We start from the raw sequence: 21,483 nt of genomic DNA, 5'->3' as shown, positions 1-21,483 counted from the left end.
TGCCTAACTTACTAATTTTTATTAATTCACCATTATCAATCTTTGGTGTTGAAATTAAGTATTATCTTTCATCTTCTCGTTGTTGGTCTTGGCCATTGCCTACTTTGTCTTCTTTAACTTTAATCTTTTCTTTTTTTACCAATACAAGTATTTCAAGGTGGCTATTGTGGTTTCTTAGTTTTTAATCTCATCATTAGTCATGAGCAAATCTTCAGACATTGTCTTTATTATTGAGTCTTGATTTCTCAATTGTTCCATTAACTCCTCATTAACCCATTGGGGAACTTGCCCGAGTGTCACTTGTTACGGCCGAGCGGGACTGAATAATCTTGCCTGAGCAGCACTTATTGTGCTCTTTCTAGAAGCTAACGATCACGTATTTGTTTGTTTTTCTGCTAGATCGCAGTTTTGTGCCCTCGTGCATCCTCATAAGCAATTATTCTGTTTCAATTTGTTACATTTGCATACTGGAACTACAACTATAGCTTGTTTTTTTATTGTTTACATTTTGCCATATGCTCAATTTTCATCACTTCAATGTTCTGCTTATATTCTATGTATTGTGTTCTTAATGTTTAGTGTTTAAGTGTTTATATTTGTTGAATGAGTTTTTATTTCTTCCACTACCTCATGGAATAAGACAATTTGCATATTTCAGAAGTAGACAAATACTTCGACAGTGATAGCAAAATATCAATGATACTCAAAGACTGATGCAAAAGTGAATTATAAAAAGTAAATGAATAGTCATTCTTCTTAGAGACAACAAATTCAGGAGCTTGTCATAAAATCATAAAAAAGTGAAAAATGTAAGTGAATTTTTAGTGTTTTGTTATTATGCTTTATAATTAAGTAATCCAATAAAAACTGGTTTTCCATGCAAAAAAATTTTGCTGTTTTTAATAAAAAATTATTGAAAGAGATAAACAAAAAAAGTAATAAAATATTAATATTTGCTTTAGATTTTTTGTTTTTCTTACTTAAATGTTTTTTATATATACTAAAAAAATTATTTGGAGAAAGCAACAAACACTATTGTAAAGCAATCAAATATACTAAAATGTCCTGAAAAATTGACTAATTTATCTGTATCCAAACTTATTCTACTAATATTTTAGTTCACACTTGCATTTATGAAAAAAGCAATCCAAACATTCAGTACTAGACAGGCTAGGTTAATTGCTTCCTCAATGGGTTAACCAGATTATGATCTTCATCTATCTTTTCGTCAATTTCGGATGTATTACAATCTGAACATGCCCATTTAATTTGTTGTTTTTTTACTTTTTCAGAAATGCTATTTGATTTATCAATACATTTACAGTGAAACCACTGTAAACAGACCTTGTTCACAAGACCTCATGTGATTTAAGATCTGTTAAATTCTCATTTGTAACTATTGATTTGCTGTTGTTTACAAATTACATAAAAGATGAACAAGTTAAACTGTTGTATAATACTATGTTAGATGAAAATAATTGTAAACTTAAAACTTAGCTTATTTCTTAGCTTATACGTTTTTGGGATATCAGTTTGATTTTTAAATGCTCTTAATATACAATGATTATATCTTGTTAGGTTCACCCGATGTTTCGAGGATACCATCAGCATGACACACAGGAATTTCTGCGCTGTTTCATGGACCAACTCCATGAGGAGCTCAAGGTGCCCTACATCCAACCCCCCTTACCCCACAATACTAGGCAACCCTTCCATGGTAAGCCGATCACCTGTCTTCAGGGTCTTTTTAGGTTGAAAATTAATAAATTCTTTTATTTGAAACATTAGGTGTAATAGAGAGACTGGAATACAAATTCAGCACATTTATCCTGCAAATATATAACTGTAATAGACAAAGTAAACAGAGTAATTTCCTGTTTGTTGTAATTAAAATTGTAATTTTAAGTATATCACATCACCTTTATTTATGTATATTTGAGTTATTGCCTTCAATTACATATTAATAAGTTAAAATATTCATGTTGCTTTATATTTTAATAAATATTTTCTATATATTAACATAACAGTAGTGACCTGTGTCTGGAATGCTTTGTCCTGAATAGTCTTATTCTGGGAATTTCAGCCCCTATACAATTTTTGTTTTAGACCCATTTTTTTCACCCTAGCTCTGCACCTCGGGAGCTATGTTACTGCACAGAGACATTCATATGTAATATTTTGTTGTCATTGATTGTACATCCAGTCATGGAAGTCACAGAAGTAACGGATGTTAAGGAGTGGTCATGAAAGTTACTGAAAAGTCATAAATTGACTTTAAAGTGACCAAAATTTTCTGTCTAAATCAGCTGAATGTTGAATCCATCAGAATCTTTAATACAGATATAGATTAGAGAATCAATTGATGGAATTTATAATTGAATGTGCGGAGATTCGCTGCGTCATTAGTTATTGCCTGGTTGGTAGTGCACAAAACACCAATCACTAAAGCATTTTTCTTATTTTTTGTTTTAAAAATCGTTTTGATAATATATAATATTTTACTTGCAGTTAGTATTTTCTATATTAACATTCATGCATCCCCTAGAGTCTGCTGTGTTTATTCTTCCCGGATGACAGCTGATCGGTATTACACAAATTACTGATCGTTAAATTTGTGGTTTTGTTGCATATGAAAACCCGTATGTAGATAGATAACCTATTTAACAAATTATTGTAGTTTAGTTAACCATATTTTGCTTGCATTCCTGTATTAATGTACATGCATCACTGTAAGTCTGATGTTTGCTTATATTGGCAGTTGGTACCTGATAAACAGTAAGCAATTTATCGATCGCTAAAATGTGTTTTTGTTGTATGCTCTTGAAAAATCATAAACAAAAAACCTTATTAACGAATTATCTGAGTTTTGTAAACAATATTTTGCTTCCAGTTAGTATCTTCTATATTAATATTCATGCATCAACGCGAGACTGCCTCATGTATTTGTGGACGACGACTGATCGACATTATGCAAATTACTAATTGCTAAAACGTGTTTTTGTACTTTGTGTATAAAACTCGGTAAATGGATAATATCCTAATAATTAACAAACTATCCTATTTTTATAGCTATTTTGCTTGCTGTTCTGTATATATGATATACAACACCATGAGCCTTCTGCATATATTCATGGACAGCAGCTGATCGATCGGCAGTACACAAAGTACCGATCCCTAAATCGTGATGTTGTTGTACTTTGTGTGCATAGATTGATTACCAAAATAACAAATTAATTTTTGTGCATTATCAGTTTTTATGTATTTTGATTTTGCTAGACAAAATGGTACAGGTATTGCTATGTATTAAAATTGCTTTGGATGCTGAACACTGCACGCATTCAGGTCAAACGATTTTGTTTTAAAAATGTCAAAAATATCCAATTTTGTTGTAAAAAAATAGTGAATATACCATAAAATATTGCTATGTGAGGATGCTGCTTTTTGTACATTATCCAATTTTACTAAGGTACTGTCAAAAACTCCGTTAAAGATAGATTTTTTTGTTTTAAAGGTCACTGAAATTTACCAAAAGTGAGTGATTTTCATAATAGCTTGCAGTAGACACTATTGGAAATAGTGCTGAAGAATACAATACTTCAATTTATTCATTAAAGCCTACATAAAATAATTGGAATCGTGTAGAGGATTATCATTGAATATCAACTCAAATAAGAGTTATGTAATCTTAGGCTCATAAGGAACATAATTTAATGTTACAGTGAGGAGAGCTTCAAGTTTGGATGAGCTGTCGGATGAGGGGGAAGGGGGAGGAGCCTCTAGTCAGAGTGAGGGGGAGGAATACGAGACCTGTGATTCCGGTGTCAGTGAAAGAAGCTCCCTCAGTGATGAAGGCAGCACCAAACAAGCGTAAGCACAGTTTGATAACGAGTTATTTGAACGTTAGGTGTCATAATTTTTAAATAAGTATTTAGAGATCACCTGATAATACAAAAATAAGCAAAGAATACCACATTATTCAAATGATACATTTAAAAACTGCAAGGCTTATTTTATATCTTAGAGATGTTTTGTTCATGTTATTGTGTTTCTTTTTAACAGACCTATAAAATGACACAAGATAGGGATTGTAATTTGAAAATTTAAAGTTATCCCATTCTACTTCTCTTGGAAAAGGGGAAAGGGGTAAATTCTTTTATCCTCCAAAATTTCACAAAAGTATTTTAATAAGTACCATGGTGAATGCTGCACATTGATATCTCAACACGTTTGGATATATATCCAGGCCTATTAAGACTTAATTTACATCCTAAAATGTTAGGGGATTGTTTGTCCATAAATTTTGTTAGAAACGTCGTAGAGATGTTTTATTCATGTCATTGTGTTTCTATTGAATAGATCTTTAAAATTACATGTACAGATAGGGGTTGTAATTTGAAAATTTAAAGTTATTTCTTTTAAAAATGGGGGAGGGAAATTATTTAATCGTTCAAAAAATCCAAAATTGTATTTTAATAAATATTGTGAAGATTGTACATCGATATCTCAATCTGTTTGGAATATATCCAGGCGTATCAGGACTTAATTTACACCCTTTTTATGTATTAATTATAAATATATTGTCTACTCATTCTGTCTACCCAATGTGAATAAATGAGATATACCTGTATATCTGCATTTATTTTTATAGAGAACATATAAGTACCAAGAAAATTAAAGTACTACGTGAATATATTTAAGTGATAAGTATTTTTTTGTTTATTACAAGCAGCTTATGGTTGAACATAGACTTTGCTGATACACATATACATAAACTTAGAAAGTATGAACTTGAAGTTGGACATTATGTACAAAACCATAATTTTTCATTACTTTCTTTACATTTGTATGGGTTTTATTCAAAAAGTATGAAATAACATGTTTTCACAGTGGACTATTTACTTCAAAACAGCTATAACCTTTGCTACATTTACAAATGCGTCTGTCCATGTACTGTGACACAACACATGTGCTGCGATGCATAAACATTGACATGGAAAATACAAACTTCAAGTCAAACATTATTTACAAAACCAGAATATTTTGTCACATTGGTTATCTATCTATGGTTTCATATACATGATACAAACAAGTTTTTTGTTAGCTTTGATCAATAATAGAAGTACAGTGATGCACAAACATAGATATAGAGTATAATATGGAATTCAAGTCAAGTGTTATTTACAAAAGTAAAATTTATATCATTAAAAGAATTTCTTGATCTTTGTTCAGCAATATTAGGTGTCTAAAATTATTATATATAAATATTTAGTATAACTCTAAAGTTCCTATATGCTAGATATACAGTGTGTGTTTACAATTTTGAAAATTCATATAAATTTGTTCAAAAAAGGTTCAGTGCTGATTTTAGTGTCCTTTTAAAGGAAAACATACCAGGAGGGTTCAGGTCTGGCTAGTTTATACCTTCCAGTTGAACCCACAGTGGGTACAGCAAAAACCGATGTGTCACTTAAATCTGGGCAACCTTATGGATGTCAAGGAGCGGCACATCACTAACAGCAAATGAGATTCTGGGGCACAAGGATAATTTAATAGGTCTTGTCTACTGTGGGAGATGACTGTTGGAGTTGTGGGGTTTGCTCCCTAAGAGTCAAAGTTTCTTGCCAGCCTAGATATAAGGGTGTGCCACTCCCTGCCTGTTTTAACTGGAGAGTCTGGTTCAGAGCTGGCTTCTCCTTCTTCCTAGGGGACATGACGAGATTAGTGCCCTAAACTTTTCCTCACGAATTTCTCGATAGGAGGCAGTCCCTACTCCCAACCTTACCCATCCAAAATATCCATTCGCTCCGGAAGCAGCGCAAAGGTCCTTATAGTGCTAGGTGCAATTTTCTAAGCTTCTTGTCCTAAGAGAACAAAAAAAAGGTAAACACATCAAGTTTTATCACCTTAAACTAGAGTTATTCTATTTTGCTTCCATTGGTTAACCTGCATATATCTCATCGGTAGTTGATTCCTTCTCATATTTGCACTAACATTTGCAGGTGTAACTTGCTCAGTGCCGGCTTAGATTCTTGCTCTAAGATCCGATAGAGTGGGCAAAGAAGGTACGTACACTATACTCTTAATGAAGCCCCAGAAAAAAAAGCCTAGTGGTGTCAGTTTTGGGGAACATGGGAGCCATGCAATTAGCGCAGCACAGCCAGTCCATTGACCTGGAAAGTGGTCATAGAGTAATTCCTTGACGTCATTCAGATAGTGTGGTGGTGCACCATCTTACAAGAAGTAAACATTTTGTTCTTGGTCATCCTCATCGATCTGTGGTATTAAAAATTGTTGCAACATGTACAGGTACACTATCCCGTTGATGGTTCTCTCTTGAAAAAAGGAGCCAAAAGTCTTCTTCTTGCTCAACACACAAAACACGTTCAGTTTGGAGTTATCATGAGCATTTTGCAATGTTTCGTGTGGAATTTTACTGCCCCAAATCCTACAATTAACCTTTCCACTTAAATGAAAAGTCGACTCATCAGAAAAAAATTATGTTGTCCAAGTTTATCATTATCAATTTAACATATCCTCAAAGAAGTTCTTCCAAACAATCTTATCAGTGATTTTAATTGCTTGTAAAAGTGACAATCTGTACGGTTTTCAGATGCAAATGTTTTCTTAATACATCAAACTGTCTCATGTGGGACTTGCACCTCACAAGTTGCACGCCAGATTGATTTAGTAGCGTAGTTTACAAACCTTTTTTTCATTTGCTCAACAATTTCATCACATGGCTACCCCATTTCTACAAAACACTTATGCCACTCAGAAATTGTAGGCCTACTAGGAGGATCTTTAGCGTACTTGGTACAAAAATTACGCTAAACTGTTGTCACTGACTTTGATTCTTCAAACCAAAACACACAGCTAGCACGCTTTGGTCTAATGAAAGGCAGCCATCTTTAACGTAAATGCTGCTAGTACTTTATGCGGCACAATTCTGCATAAGCGAATATATGAGTCAAAACTTGATATGTTTCTCTTTAAAACAACTCTAAAACCAACACTGAATCTTTTTTGAATAAATTTATATGAATTTTCAAAGTTCTAAAGTCCTTTTTGAAACACCTTGTACTTTTTGTGGATTTGGAATATATTTGATTTTAGGGATCTGCCCAATGGGCTTCCAATGTTCCAGTGTTAATCTTATTAGAGTATTTTTGTTTATTTTAAAACAGTTGATAACTAAAACATGTATTGCTTAAGTATTTATTATCCACAAATCAATTTAATGTGAACTTATTTATTTACGGTGGTTTACGCTTGTATTTCCATACTTTCTATATACATACCGCTTTTTACGAACATGTGATAAAAAAAATTTTTACAGAAGAATAAATAATTATATAGTTTTTGTAAATTCTCATGTATAGGAAGTTAACTATATTCAGTACAAATAAAAACTTTCAATATATTTCAGTATGTTAACCTTTACTGTACCTCACTGAAAAATTGTAAATAAATGTAATCAAGTAATATAATATAAAATTCATTTTAAAAATAACATAAGATCTGAAGAAAATATTAGTATTCAGATTGACAGTTATCTAATGCTAATAAATATTAGCAAACAGTTGTATTTATTACACAAGTATTAGTCAGTAATTGCATTGAATTTTGGAAAGCTTACACAATTCTGTATTGTATTTTATATTATTCTAGTGTTTTACAAAGTATGTTTCTGACCAATTATAAAACACCGAATTTGCTTTATATGAAAAGTGGGTTATTCAAGGGCTTGTCATAACTGTGAGGGCTTTTCTACATTTTGAGCCTAGACGGAAACCAGCAGGAAACGTATTTATAAAAACAATCTTTTCTAGTGATTGGGTTTAAAGTAACCAAAATGGACATCAAAATGCACTAGGAAATTTCAAATTGCTAAATAATTTAGCAAAAACTGAAACTGCTTGATAGGTTCTTTATTGCTCGACCAGAATTTTATGTATTATACAGGTATTTTGCCTATATTGATTATATATTCTTATATTAACAAAGTTACTTCTCATATTCATTAAAACAACATTGAATACATTTTAGCACATTAGTAGAACCCACCAGACTGTACAGTGAAGTTTCTAAAAGACGTAATGAGAAATTGCTCGTGCTTTAGTTGTATGCACGTGTTCAAGTGTGGCCAGCCAGGACCTGTACAAATTATGATTAAATGTAACGTGTTACAACTTGTCTATCTACACTGTTGTTGTGTTGCAGGGGATCGTTGTCCAGATCTCCAACACCCTCCCAGGACATCCAGATGTCCTCCCTGGCTTCTCATGGTTTCCACTCCTCCTCCCACTGTGAGTACATTTGTACTAAGTATCAATTAAATCTCCCGTATTAATCTAAATATATGAAGTACTCATACTCTTAACTATAACTATGGCTAAACACATTTATTAAGTAATATTTGCTTAGTTACTTACACACCAAATACAACGAATAGAGACTCAGTTTTATATAATTGCTTATGTTTCTAGCACAAAATGTTTTTTTTTTGTTGTAGCTATGCTATTACCAGAACTTTTTTTATCTAAAAAGTATTTTTCACCTCTTTTGTTTCTTTGTTATTGTTTGCCGGTGTTCAGTTTTATATGAAAAGTGATAGATTCAAGGTGACACTGAGTGCTGACCCTGAATTACATACCTCTGTGTGGCTGGTCATTTTTAATCAAGAACTATTCATATTGATGGGTAAATCCAGAATTGTCAAATCTCAAATGTGATTCTGAATCTATAACAATAGATTCCCGATTTTCAAATTTAGAGTGTTAGTAGATTTTTTTGAAAACCTAAGTATGGTTTAAACAAAATTCATGGGGAGAGGTCTAACCAATCAGCCTCGGTAGAGGAGTCCACCATCACTCAGCCACACTTTAATTCAGTTGCCTGTGGGCTTGCATTGAGATAGGAGGTGGAGTTTTGTGACATTTGATTTTATATGGCATCATCGCCGCGCCAGCATGGAGTGGACCATTGAGCAACGCTATTGTGTGAAGTTATGCTTTAAACTCGGAAAATCCGCACCCAAAACCCTGGAACTCATTATACAGGCTTATTGGGATGATGCCTTTTAAGCCACACAAGAGTTTTTAAGTGGTACAAAATGTTAAAGAAGGCCGGCAGCTCGTTGAAGATGATCACCGTGTCGGATACTTGACGACCGCTCGCTCGAACTGAAGCTCAGGTGGTCAAAGTGAAAACAGTTTTGGACTCTGACAGGCGTATAACCATTACCCTTATCAATGAGGAGACCGATCTTTCAGTCGGAACCGTCCACACTATTGTTACAGTGGATCTTGCGATGATGAATGTGTGCGCGAATCTGGTGCTGAAGTTTTGAACAAGGAACAATAACTGTTGTGACTGGACATGTCACAAGAAATTTTGGTCTGCAACCAAGAAGATTTTCTCGACTACGTTATCACAGGTGATGAATTGTGGGTGTTCCATTATGACCTGGAAACAAAAACGTCTAAAGTTAAGAATGGCACATAAAGGGGTCCCTGCGTCCGAAAAAAACTTGGATGTCAAAATAAAAAATCAAAACCATGCTGATTATTTTTCTCAACCGACATGGCATTGTTCACAAGAGAGCTCATTCCTACTATGACTGTATATGCTGCATTTTACATGCTAGTACTTACATGCCTGCAAAATCGTGTAACGTACATGCATCCAGCCATTGCGAGGAATTGAAAACTTCACTATGAGAATACTGTGCTACGGTGCGATTGTTATGTGGTAGCTGCTGGCGAATTTTGTCGTGGCAACATTGCATAACCCCCCCCCCCCCTACAGCTCAGACCTCCACCAATTTTTTCTTGTTCCTGCGAATGAAAAGGAAACTCAAAAGGACAGATGTTGGAATCCATCAAGGCATTTCAAGAGATTCCGGAAACCAACTTCCGGCAGACTTTTGAGGAGTGGCAGACGCGCCGAAGTAAGTGTATAGGTGCAAGAGGAATGTATTTTAAAGATTATTAAACATTAGATAAGTTAAATTGTGATGCCATAGCCTTAAATGACCATTGGTTGCACCAAGATGAAACTTTATTATATGTTCCTACTGGTAACAAAATAGCGCACATTTAGTGTAGTTGTCTTTCCCTAACTAGAGGGTGTTCTTGTATATTTATGAAGGATGGTATTGAATTTAAAAAATTCAATGTAAATAGTTTTTGTATTGAGAAAGTATTTGAAATTACTGCAGCTATGATGAATAATAGTACTGTTATTGTTAACATCTATTATACTCCTGACTCTGATGTATGTTTTTTCCTTTATCAACTTGAAAATTTTATTAAATTCTCGAAAAATTAATATACGGGAAACTAATAATCTGTGTTGATTTTAATATTTATATTAATAAAAATACTCAGCAAACTTAAAATTTTCTTAATTTATTGAGGTCTCTTAATTTATTTTGTCTCAATTCACATCCGACTCGAAAGAGTGCATGTCTGGATAATGTAATCACTAACTATGGAGGAGAGAACAGGGATTGTATTGTATATCAGCCAAACTTATCAGCTCATGCTGGAATGTTGGCAAAATTTATTGACAATAGTGGTGTCAAGAGTAAAAATTATAAGAAAGGAGACAAGTTAGATCCATCTAGCTACCGCTCCATATCTTTGGTAAAATCTTTGATTATTGCATTATAATGATAAGTCTAGCTTTAATGAAATTAAAAATGGAGTGCCTCAAGGCTTAGTACTTGGCCCTTTTCATTTTACTTTAGCAGTCAATGACTTTTCTTGTAATGTTCCATGTAAATCTGTTCTTTATACTGATGACACTACACTCTTACATAGTAATTATGTTACTAAACATCTTTTATTAGAGCAAGATGCAATGTTAAAATTGGCTATTAAGTGGTTTCAAGCTAACTTTTTAGTAGTAAATGAAAAAAAAACTGAAGAGTTTAGTTTTACAATGAATAATATATTATTGAAGCTCTTTTCTTATTGGAAATTAGATATTAATTTAAAACAAACACATAACATAGGTTTTTATTTTTGTGAGGCCTTTCGTACACAATGAGAACAATGGATATCTGTTTCCTACAACAATTTATCTATAGATATTACTAAAAGTTTCAAGAAACATGCCAATATTAATATATCTACAAATTCCAAAATCAAATTAAAGAATATATTAGGAAATCCCAATAAACTTAATGAAGAAGAAAAATCTGGAATTTATCAAATTAATTGTAACAACTGTGATTTAAAATACCGGATGTATCAAAAAGAATGACCTGAATTTTGTACGGTAATAATTACGAAACATAAGGCGTGCGGGCAAGGAAAGCTGTGTATTTGGAATGGGTGTGGCCTAAATTTTCATAAAATCGCTGCTAGATTTTTTTTTTTTTTTTTTTTTTTTTTTTTTTTTTTTTTTTTTGTTCTCTTAGGACAAGAAGCTTATAAATTGCACTTAGTCCTGTAAGAACCTTTGCGCTGCTTCCGGAGTGATAGGATATTCAGGATGGGTAAGGTTATGGAGTAGGGGGCCGCCTCCTATCGAGATCCATGAGGAAGAATTAGGGCACTACATCTCAAAGTCATCCTGGAAGAAGGGGAGGCCAGCTCTGAACGAGCCTCTACAGTCAAAGTAGGCAGGGGGTGGCACACCCTTGTTGAGGTTAACAAGAACCTCTGAGGTAAGGGAACAAATCCCACCAACTCCAACAGTCATCTTCCACAGTAGATTAGACCTATTGAATTGCCCATGAACCCCAGAATCTCAACATTTGCGGTTAGTGATGTGCCGCTACTGGTCAGTGCCTGCTAGATGTTGGTCAGTGCGTCTTCTTCGTTTCCAGTCAGTCTGAAGTAAAATGGCGTCCGCTCAACAAAAGCCGTTTTGTGTGTTGCAGTTTGCCAAGGATGAGTCAGTTGTTTCGGTCCTGCGTGCTTTTCGTCGTCGTTTCGGCATTGATCCGCCTTCACCTAAAAACATTCGTCGATGGTATCGTCAATTTGAAGAGAAAGGGTGCTTGTGCAAAGGTAAAAGTTCAGGCCGACCTCGCACTTCTGACGAGATGGTGGAAACAGTTCGGCAAACGTATGAGCGCAGTCCACGAACGTCGCCATGCAAGCAGACAACTGGGTATGACTCACATGACTGTCTGGCGAGTGTTAAGACGTCGTTTGCTGTACAAACCATACAGACTAAAATTAGTACTGTACACGCTGTCCGGGTTGGTGATAAAAGGAAACGTGTTGAATTTAGTAATGCTCTACTTGAGGACATGGAAGTGGATACATTTTTATCACGATTAATTTTCAGTGATGAAGTAACATTTCATACTAGTGGTAAAGTAAACCGACGTAAACCGTGCGCATATGAGGACTCGAACAACCTCATGACGTTATTCAGCATGAACGAGACTCGCCGAAAGTGAACGTTTTTTGTGCAGTCTCTCGTAAAAAAGTGTACGGTCCCTTCTTTTTTGAAGGAGACACTGTGAATGGAATGAGCTATCTTCAAATGCTGCAGAATTGGCTTTTCCCACAACTTCAGGCAGACTCTGGTGACTTCATTTTCTAACAGGATGGAGCTCCGCCTCACTGGCACAACAATGTTCGGCAGGTTCTCAACAACACTCTGCCCCACCGCTGGATAGGGCGCACGGGACCTCGAGACAATGCCCTTCATTCTTGGCCTCCAAGATCACCAGACTTGACCCCATGCGACTTTTTCTTGTGGGGATATGTGAAGGAAAAAGTGTTTGTTCCCCCTCTAACTCATGACATCGAAGAACTAAAGAACAGAATAACTGTCGCAATAAGGTCTGTGAACGCATATACGTTGTGTAAGGTTTATGAGGAATTTAGCTATCGTCTGGATGTTGTTCGTGCTGCTGCTGGTGGACATATAGAACATTTGTAATAACATACCTAAAACTTTAAGATTTTGTGAGTATTTTGCAATAAATATTATTTTTGTAGTACATTTTTAGCAATATATATTGAGTTTTAAAATCAGGTCATTCATTTTGTTACACGCTGTACATTGGCCAAACAAAAAGAAAGTTAAAAAAAGAGAACTAAGGAACATAGAGCTTGTTTAAAATACCAACAAGAAGAAAGATCGGCCATGGCAAAACATGCACTTCAAACTGGACACTCTTTTTCAAATGCAAAATTATTAAAAGAAGTACAAAATAAAAAAATCCTCAATGCATATGAAACAATTTTTATAAAGAAGAACCAAAATAATGTAGTAAACAACGAACCTGGGCCTTTTCAAAATTCACTGTTACTGTTGATCTAACTAAATATCGAACTTATTTTTTTATATATACATAGACAAACTGTCTTGTCATAGAATATTATCTCTTTGTATTTTTAATGACATAATATGTTTTTATTTAGTACAAAATTGTTTATGTTATTATTGTCACCACTTGTATTCATTTATGTGGGTCTGAAGATGTTCTCATTGAGTACGAAAGGCCTCAAAAAAATAAAAACCTATATTATTAGAGTGTTTGTTTTAAATTAATAATGAATAATATGTTTGAAGATTTTAAAACTGTTAAACTACTTGATATTTTATCTAGATAGTAAGTTAAATTTAGAATTCCATGTACAAAACATTTGTAAAAAGTTAGCTAGAGTTGTATTTTTACTTTATAAGTTTAAGTTCTGTGTTAGTAACAAAATGCTTATTATATCTTACTATGTTTTTTTCACACAGTTTTGATATACAGTGTAAATTTATGGGGTAACAGTAGGGTATCTAATGAAGCTTTTATATGGCAGAAGAAAGCTCAGAATAATTAAGGATAGAGAGACGTGTTTGCATATTTTTAGAGAATTTCACATTATGACATTGTGTTGTATATTTATTTTTTATTGTCTAATGAAAGTTAAAGACAGTTTAAATGAATATCATATCAGAGGAAATTCACACAATTATAATACAAGAAAACTTATATTAGCTTGAATTACCACCAATTAGTCTACAAAAAAACGAAGAAGTTACATTTTTGTGGAAATAAAACTTTTTAATTAATTGCCTTAAGGAGCTTGGTTAGTAAAATACTAATATGTTTAGGTCTTAATTAATAGCTTGTTAAAAGAAAAAGCATTTTATTGTGTCAATAAATACCTTCCTTGTAGTGCTAGTGATATAAATTTCTAGACATGTCTTATTCTTTCGTTGTTTTTATTCTCTTGTTGTTGTTTATAGTGTTGTTGGTTAATTATTTATTAATTAATTATTCTTGTTTAAGTCTATTACTTTATTAATATTTTTAACTTGAGAGTGGTTTTATGAACAACTTAGTGGTTTTAATTGTCACTCTAATCATTACTGATAAGTATTTTAATGAAGTCATTTGCATATGCGTACTACGTTTAAAGATGATACTGATCTTGGAACTCGAATCTTGTAATGAAGAATGAGATTCATTAATCTGTTGGATTTAGGCAGGTAGTACATCTCCAAAAGATACTAATTTTCCAAATTAACATGTCTTAAGTCTCTTATTCATGACTTTAGGACATACCCTAAATAGAAACTTGTTCTAGAAGTAGTAATTAATAAGTAACAATACATCTGTCCTCTTTGTAGTTGTGCAGAGTATAAACATGTTTGCTATTATGGCCTTAACTGAATGGTTTCCTCCATTCTGTTTTGTGAATATACATAATTTCCCACTTGTTCTCTAAACCAAACCTCTTTTTTTGTTTGACTGCCCAATAGTTGCACTCATATTTCCTCTTTAAGTAGTAATGGTTCCAAGAAGTGGGCCTTCAATAGCATGCGATTTTATTTTACTTCTATTTTATCCTACTGGTTTTATCCTAATCCACCATGTTCCATGTTTTTTTTGCAGGATTTACTAATCTTGAGGCTACTAAAAAACTTAATTTTTTGCTCAGTTTGCTATTGTGGTCCATCCTGATTTATTTAATTTGCCAGTATCCACCATGACCTGATTTACACACACTGCACAGTGACGTTTCATGCAGATCGTGGCACTAAATATTAGGACATGATTAGATCTCACAAAACGTAACTAATCGTGTTAAAATAAAATTAACCTGTATGCTTCTAATTTTAATAAATAATTATTATTACAAGTAAGAAACCAATTATACATTTTTTAAATTTATTATCTGAGGAACATTGAAATTAAAAGCACAAACACCTGCTTGTATAATATTTTTTAACTATACAAATGTGTAAACTTTATTGCATGTTGAGTTAATTGTTTAAGAACTTTTTTGTCTGTTGCAGTATCGCCGACCAGGGGAAGTCACCGTAGAAAGGCACAGATCAAGTACCGCAGTATCATATCCGATGTGTTTGATGGTAAACTGCTCAGCTCTGTTCAGTGTCTCACATGCAACAGGGTTAGTTTTTTAATAAAAATGGAGTTGAATTTTATTACCAAAATATTACATGTTTTAAGTGTTATAACATTATTATAACTTATTATAGAGGAGGTGATGGACAAATCCAGAATTTTTGAATCTTGAAACCGATTCCGAAACTTACAAAATTCATTCTTGAATTTTGCGTCCTAATAGCTTGTTTTAGCCTAACTATGATTTAAGCAAAATCGTAACCTATCTGACAAATTTAAATGTTGATTATGATTTATCTGTTAGTGATCTGTGGTGGATTTGTTTGATATAAAACCAAATAATAATGCCAGGTACGTTTTAACCTATTTCTAATTAGTCAAAACATATGTTTGTATGTTCAGTTACTTTCTACCGATATGGACAAGCTTATCTTCAACAACTACTGAACCTTTATGAACAAGTTACGGAAAAATTATAAGGGATGATAATTATGTCTTATCAGATTTGATTTCTTTTAGTTAGTCAGTCAGTTATGTGCCGTGTCTGTAAAAATGTCTATTGTCTGTCAAATATGCCATTTACCAATGACAAAGCTTTATCGATGTTGATAATGTTAAGTGAATATTTACAGAATTACACAGCTGCTGCTGCTCTGTATGCTCAACGTTACCTGGACTGTGAACATTATTCTTGAAAGGTTTTCCAAAGACTTACTAATTGTGTCCTGAGAGCAAACAGGAAATGAGCAACCGGATCACAACAAAAAGAAACAGTTCACTAGGGATGATAAGGCACCATATGTTTCAGCTCAATCTACGTAACACATCTAGAAGAGTCGCTACCGATGCAGGAATTAACCAACGCTCAGTACCTAAAATCTTTAAGGACATTTCAAACTCGTAATACCTAAAAATTTCAAATAGGAAGGTTTGACTTTTATTACACCTATCTATAGCAAAAAAAAATAGATACTGTAGTTTAAGTAATTATTATCTCTTCAATTGTCTAGGTTCTAACTGTTTCAGTCCATCAATTATGTTATTCAAATAACCTTATTTACAGATGTTCAAACTGTAATCTATTGTTTTCTAAACAGAGTTCTGCCCTGGAACTGAAGTTTTCTACAGCCCTTAAGACTTCTTCTCTGTTTATTGATTGAACAGCAGCCCCTATTAATTGCATTATGTTGTACAGTTATTTAGTTTCATTTTATATAATACATATTTTCACAACCTTCTTACTCTTTACTGGTTAGCATGAGTTTAATCTGATATTTTTGGAACTAAATTCTTGGCAGATTAATAACCTAATTGGCACTCGTAAAAATCTTTTGTCTCTCTCTCTAACTTTGTAGCTGAACATCCTGTTGCCAAGCAACACTTTGTGCGCCTTGTCCGAGAGTTTATGAGTACAACTTCAAGTACTTACAGTATTCATGTTTTATACTTCTAGTCTTCTAATCTTTAGTTTTCTAACTACTGCTTCAATATCGAGCCAAGATGCTGACACCACACGTGTGAGTTGACATCGACATGAAGGGAAGTCAATTTTAAAATTTAACCCTTTGAACCCCAGGCGACGAAATATCGTCGCCGAGAAAATATGCGAAGATCCCCGCGGCGACGATGTATCATCGCCAATGAAGATGCGAGAATCCCCGGGCGACGTAATATCGTCGCCATGGTATATGCGTTTAATACATATTTATTTGAAACCGTAAAATACTTATTTTACGAATATTAATACATATTTATGAGTATTTTAGTAAAATACAAATTTTTTGTTAGTAATATAGTGTATTTAAAATAACATCTATGCTCAAAAAAATATATTACTCTTTGTTGCTACAGTTGTATTTGTTTACAAAGCGGTCTAATGTTACGTATATTGTCTTTGCGCGTGTGAATTGAGTTAAATGTTGTAATTGAGGACTGTTTTTAGTCACTTTTTCTTTAGTTTTAATCTTATAGTAATAATCAGTTCTATGAACAATGAGTGACAACATTGTAAATCACCCGAGTGAATTGGACAGACAACTGGATGTTGACCTATCAGATGATGATTGGTCTGACGTCTCATCAATTTTCAGTGATGACACTGATGTTGATCCTACCTATAGGCCAACTATCTCGGACTCAGATGACGAAGAAATGCCATTTAGTCAGCTATCTACTTCTCGCGGTAACGCCGCCGTTAGGCCTACTCCGGACAATGACCAACCGGCCTCAGTGAGATCGCGGTTGCAAAATCTTTATCTTTAGAGATATCAATATAATTGTTTTTGTACATACATAAAACTAAATTTAGAAAAATAAAATATGGGTGCCCATAATAAAAATTTTTCTTATTTTTGAATTAAAAAATCTTAAAATCTATTTTTTTACCTAAAAGTCTATAAACTTATATTTTAAAGTTATTTTAATGTTGTTAAACAATTTTTTATACTTCAGACTAAACTTTTTCTGTGTACACAATTTCATTCTGGACATTTTGGTGTGTAATACAAGACAATAGCATAAAAAATAGCAAAAATATTAATTTTTTAAGAACAGTATGCAATACAGCTGTTTCTGCTCCGGGGATTCTCTGTAGTTCTTAGGTCAAATGGTTTTGGTACGTTTTTCCCACCACCAATATTTTGGTCTGGGGTTCAAAGGGTTAAGTAAATTATTAGGTCCGTAGACAAAATTCCATAGAACATTGGAACCATTAGGCTCACCTCTCTAAATATCAATTAACCCATTGCGGATCACTGACGAGCTGGGCTCGTCACGCAGTGGCCGGGCCTGACGGCACAATGACAAGCTCAGGTCGCAAAAGCGGTCGGCTTTTAAGTTTCCCTCCAAATAGTTCTTTTAATGTCTGATAGATCGGGCGATCGTCTTCACTTGTCAACTAAGAGTGTTTAACAACGGTCTACGTTTAGATTTTTCTAAAGTTTTATAAATATCCTACAGATCGCAGTTGTATGTGGAAGTTGAAAAATCATTCATATGAGTTTACTCCCTGCTTTTTAGCGCTTCTGATTGGGTGTTTCCTCAGTTGTTATTATAATACTTTTGAGGTTAGTGACGCAACTAAACGACGCAGACGTATATATTGGCGGGTTTAGTCTAGACAATGGCCCGGATGTTGTAATCGCTTCGCCCGAGCCGCTTTATTTAGACTATGATTCAGACATCATCCCTGCCACCCCGGAACCTTGCTCGCGTGTTATCGTTCCTACATCACGGATACCCCAGCAGGCCCTTGTTCCATTTGAACGAATGAATACCTTCACAGCTGAATATTCTAGTATACAATAGCGAGCGATACGATGTGGAGCACCATTGCTGTTCGTTCGGCCGCTCACCGTAATGAATTCGTGCCCACTGGTGCCCGTGCGCCAGAACAATACGATCCGCAATGGGTTAAGTTCATTATTACTCTATTTTGGCAGCAATGTGGCAATACATTATTTTATTTTAACATCTAGAAGTGGTGCTAGTAGGTTTTAAATGCCATAGTTAAACTTATAAGTAAACTTTGCGAATCGAGTATTTATTACTACGACCTCAGTTATATCCAACCCCACATGTTTCGGCCATTTGATACAATGCCCTCTCGAGTTTGGGCCTTTGATGCTTTTTAACTTCTCCACAAGCAGTAGTCCATGCACATTAAATATAAGGATCTGGATGGGTAGTTGACTAGTCCACCTCTTGCAATGCATTTTACCCGGAAGGTATAACCCCCAAAAGTAATTTTGGGGTATTTTTTAGTGTTTAAAATAATTTTTCCGAATTGCATATATAATTAATTTGAAACAGAAATGACCTTACACATACAAACATGATATAACAGTTAGTTGCATTTTCACTCAACCTCTGATCCTCATAATCATGAACACTGAAATAATATGTACTTGTTGTATGCTTACTAATGTTTGAAAAATATCATATGGGTCCATCAAATTACATTGTTAATGCTTTAGACTAAGGATGCCCTTCAATTTTGAAATAATGTAAAATATTAATTGCAAAAGTATGATAATTCTCCAATTAGGTTGTCTATTTACTGCGGTTAAAATAAAAAGAACAGGTAACGTTTGAGTGTGTACTGCTGATCAATTGATAATTTTTGATGTGGCAGATCTCTGCAGATTCAATTGTCAGTCGATTAATGAATCTGCATCTTGGTTGAAGATGTGATGGATTCGAGATTCAGGATTCGGCTTCTACCATCACTAATAGGCGTCTCTCAGTAAATCATAAATGAATTACATTCATACAATATAAAGTTAAATATATTCAACCACTTAATGACTTTGGTTAACTTAACTCCTGGCACAAGAAACCTCCTAGCGCAATTTATAACTTTTTGTTATAATCTTTATGTTTTATAAATAGCTTAGAACAAACAATGTTAGAATAGAATAGAATAGAATAGCTTAGAACAGTTAATACAATGTTTTAGTAATTTGTATTAACTGTTTTGCTTTTTTTATACACGTATCAAAATTATTACAACTGATGTAAAATGTATTAAAATGGTACATGTCCTGCACAGATATCTACACGGATGGAAACGTTCCAAGACTTGTCCTTACCTATTCCCAGTAAGGATCACCTTACCATGCTACATCAGGGCTCAGTCAACATTGCCAAGTGCCCGGAATTGTATTCCACAGACCAGGTCATTCACCACTTTAATTTACTTTTATTTTTAAAAACTTTTCTGAATGTTGTATTTGCAACCTTTCAACAATTTTTGCTTCAGAAAAATGTCTGCCTCTAGTGTTAAAATTTAAGGTACTGCAATGCAAAAACTTTTAAGTTTATATAAAATCTTAATATGTTTTGTTAAAAAAGTAAATTTATAAATATTTTTAATGGAATAAAAACATTATTATTTATACTTTTTAATATATGTTTAAATACTACCATCTTAAAGAGCAAAAAATAATGAATATGTTTTTTGTGTGTTACAGTTGTTTTTAAAGTTAATTTTGTTTGCTAATGTACAATGTTTTAATTGTTTTCTTTTATCTACTGGAGTTTGAAAAATGTGTTAGGATGAATTTTGTTTAACGTTTGAAAGATCTAGCACAGTATTGTAAATATAGTTCTTTTTTTATGATAGAATTTGAAATATATGCAGGGGAATCAACTTTCCAAAATTTGAAGTAGAAATACGTCAATGTTGGTGGGAAGGAATAGCAAATAAGAGATTTGCTAGATAGGAACCTCAATGGAAAGGCACTTCATGAAATTGAATGGAAAGAGGCAGAGGCAGTGAAAAAATAACATTCAGAATTATAAAAAAGAACTCGATCAAGTTTCAATGCTCAGATAATTTCTGTGATAAATTATATTTCATGATAGGATTAAAAATTTACAAGATTAAAAATAAAGAGTAAAATTCAACATGCTTGTAAAGTGGTAACTGAACAATCCTTACTGTGTTTCTAGGAGTTAATATACATATTACAGCTTCCATTTGTGCCCTCTCTGCAGTATCCTGCTCCTCGCTACAGTACTTGCATCATTACTTTTTTCTCCTCTGAAACAAAGCTATGAAAGCTTTCATGGCCTCTGAGGAATTGAGTGAGTTGGAAATTGACCTCGCCATGCTATTGCTGTCATTTTATCCACGGTCGTAAGTCTGGGATAAGCTTCCAGGTCCAGGCTCCATCCTCAGCCACTCATCATCTTTCTTGCCATTTACTGAGTAATTCCCTCCTGGCCAGTCCCATTTCTCCCCTTGTGAACTGCCACTTTCTACTTTGCAAGTAGATCAAGTGGTGGAACTCCCACTATGACAAAAGAGGCCTCAGTCGAGACTGTCCTGTAGCAACTCGCTATTCTCATGGCTATTGTTCTTTGCACCTTTTCCAGCTGTTTCCTCACTTTCTTCATCTTTAGTATAGATATTCATACAGGAAGATCTTAAAACATTATTAATTTACTGTTGATGACCATTATTAACTTTTGGCATAAACCTAGATATGCCAGCCATACTCTCTCTGCTTTTGCAGTTACTTCCACCACATGTGCCTAATAATTTTGGTTTGAATCCAACCAAATACCAAGGTATTTCACTTTCGACTTGGGTTGTACCCGCATGCCACCAATCATGAAGGTTAGAGGTCATAATCTCCTGCTTCCTG

General features: G+C 33.9%; 1 protein-coding gene across 4 annotated transcripts in view; it reads left to right on the top strand.

The window, feature by feature from the left end:
- Positions 1 to 21,483, top strand: part of LOC124368740 (ubiquitin carboxyl-terminal hydrolase 33-like) — an 88,253-nt gene that overhangs the window by 29,446 nt on the left and 37,324 nt on the right. For all 4 annotated transcript variants that reach the window (XM_046826086.1, XM_046826100.1, XM_046826093.1 and 1 more), the window contains exons 6-10: positions 1,579 to 1,717; positions 3,720 to 3,867; positions 8,221 to 8,306; positions 15,265 to 15,380; positions 19,884 to 20,009. In XM_046826086.1, coding sequence (XP_046682042.1) covers positions 1,579 to 1,717; positions 3,720 to 3,867; positions 8,221 to 8,306; positions 15,265 to 15,380; positions 19,884 to 20,009 — 615 coding nt within the window. The remainder of the gene's footprint in view (positions 1 to 1,578; positions 1,718 to 3,719; positions 3,868 to 8,220; positions 8,307 to 15,264; positions 15,381 to 19,883; positions 20,010 to 21,483) is intronic.

This window comes from Homalodisca vitripennis, chromosome 1 (genome assembly GCF_021130785.1).
Source record: "Homalodisca vitripennis isolate AUS2020 chromosome 1, UT_GWSS_2.1, whole genome shotgun sequence".
Taxonomy (NCBI): domain Eukaryota; kingdom Metazoa; phylum Arthropoda; class Insecta; order Hemiptera; family Cicadellidae; genus Homalodisca; species Homalodisca vitripennis.
This window is presented reverse-complemented; position numbering and strand designations above follow the sequence as displayed.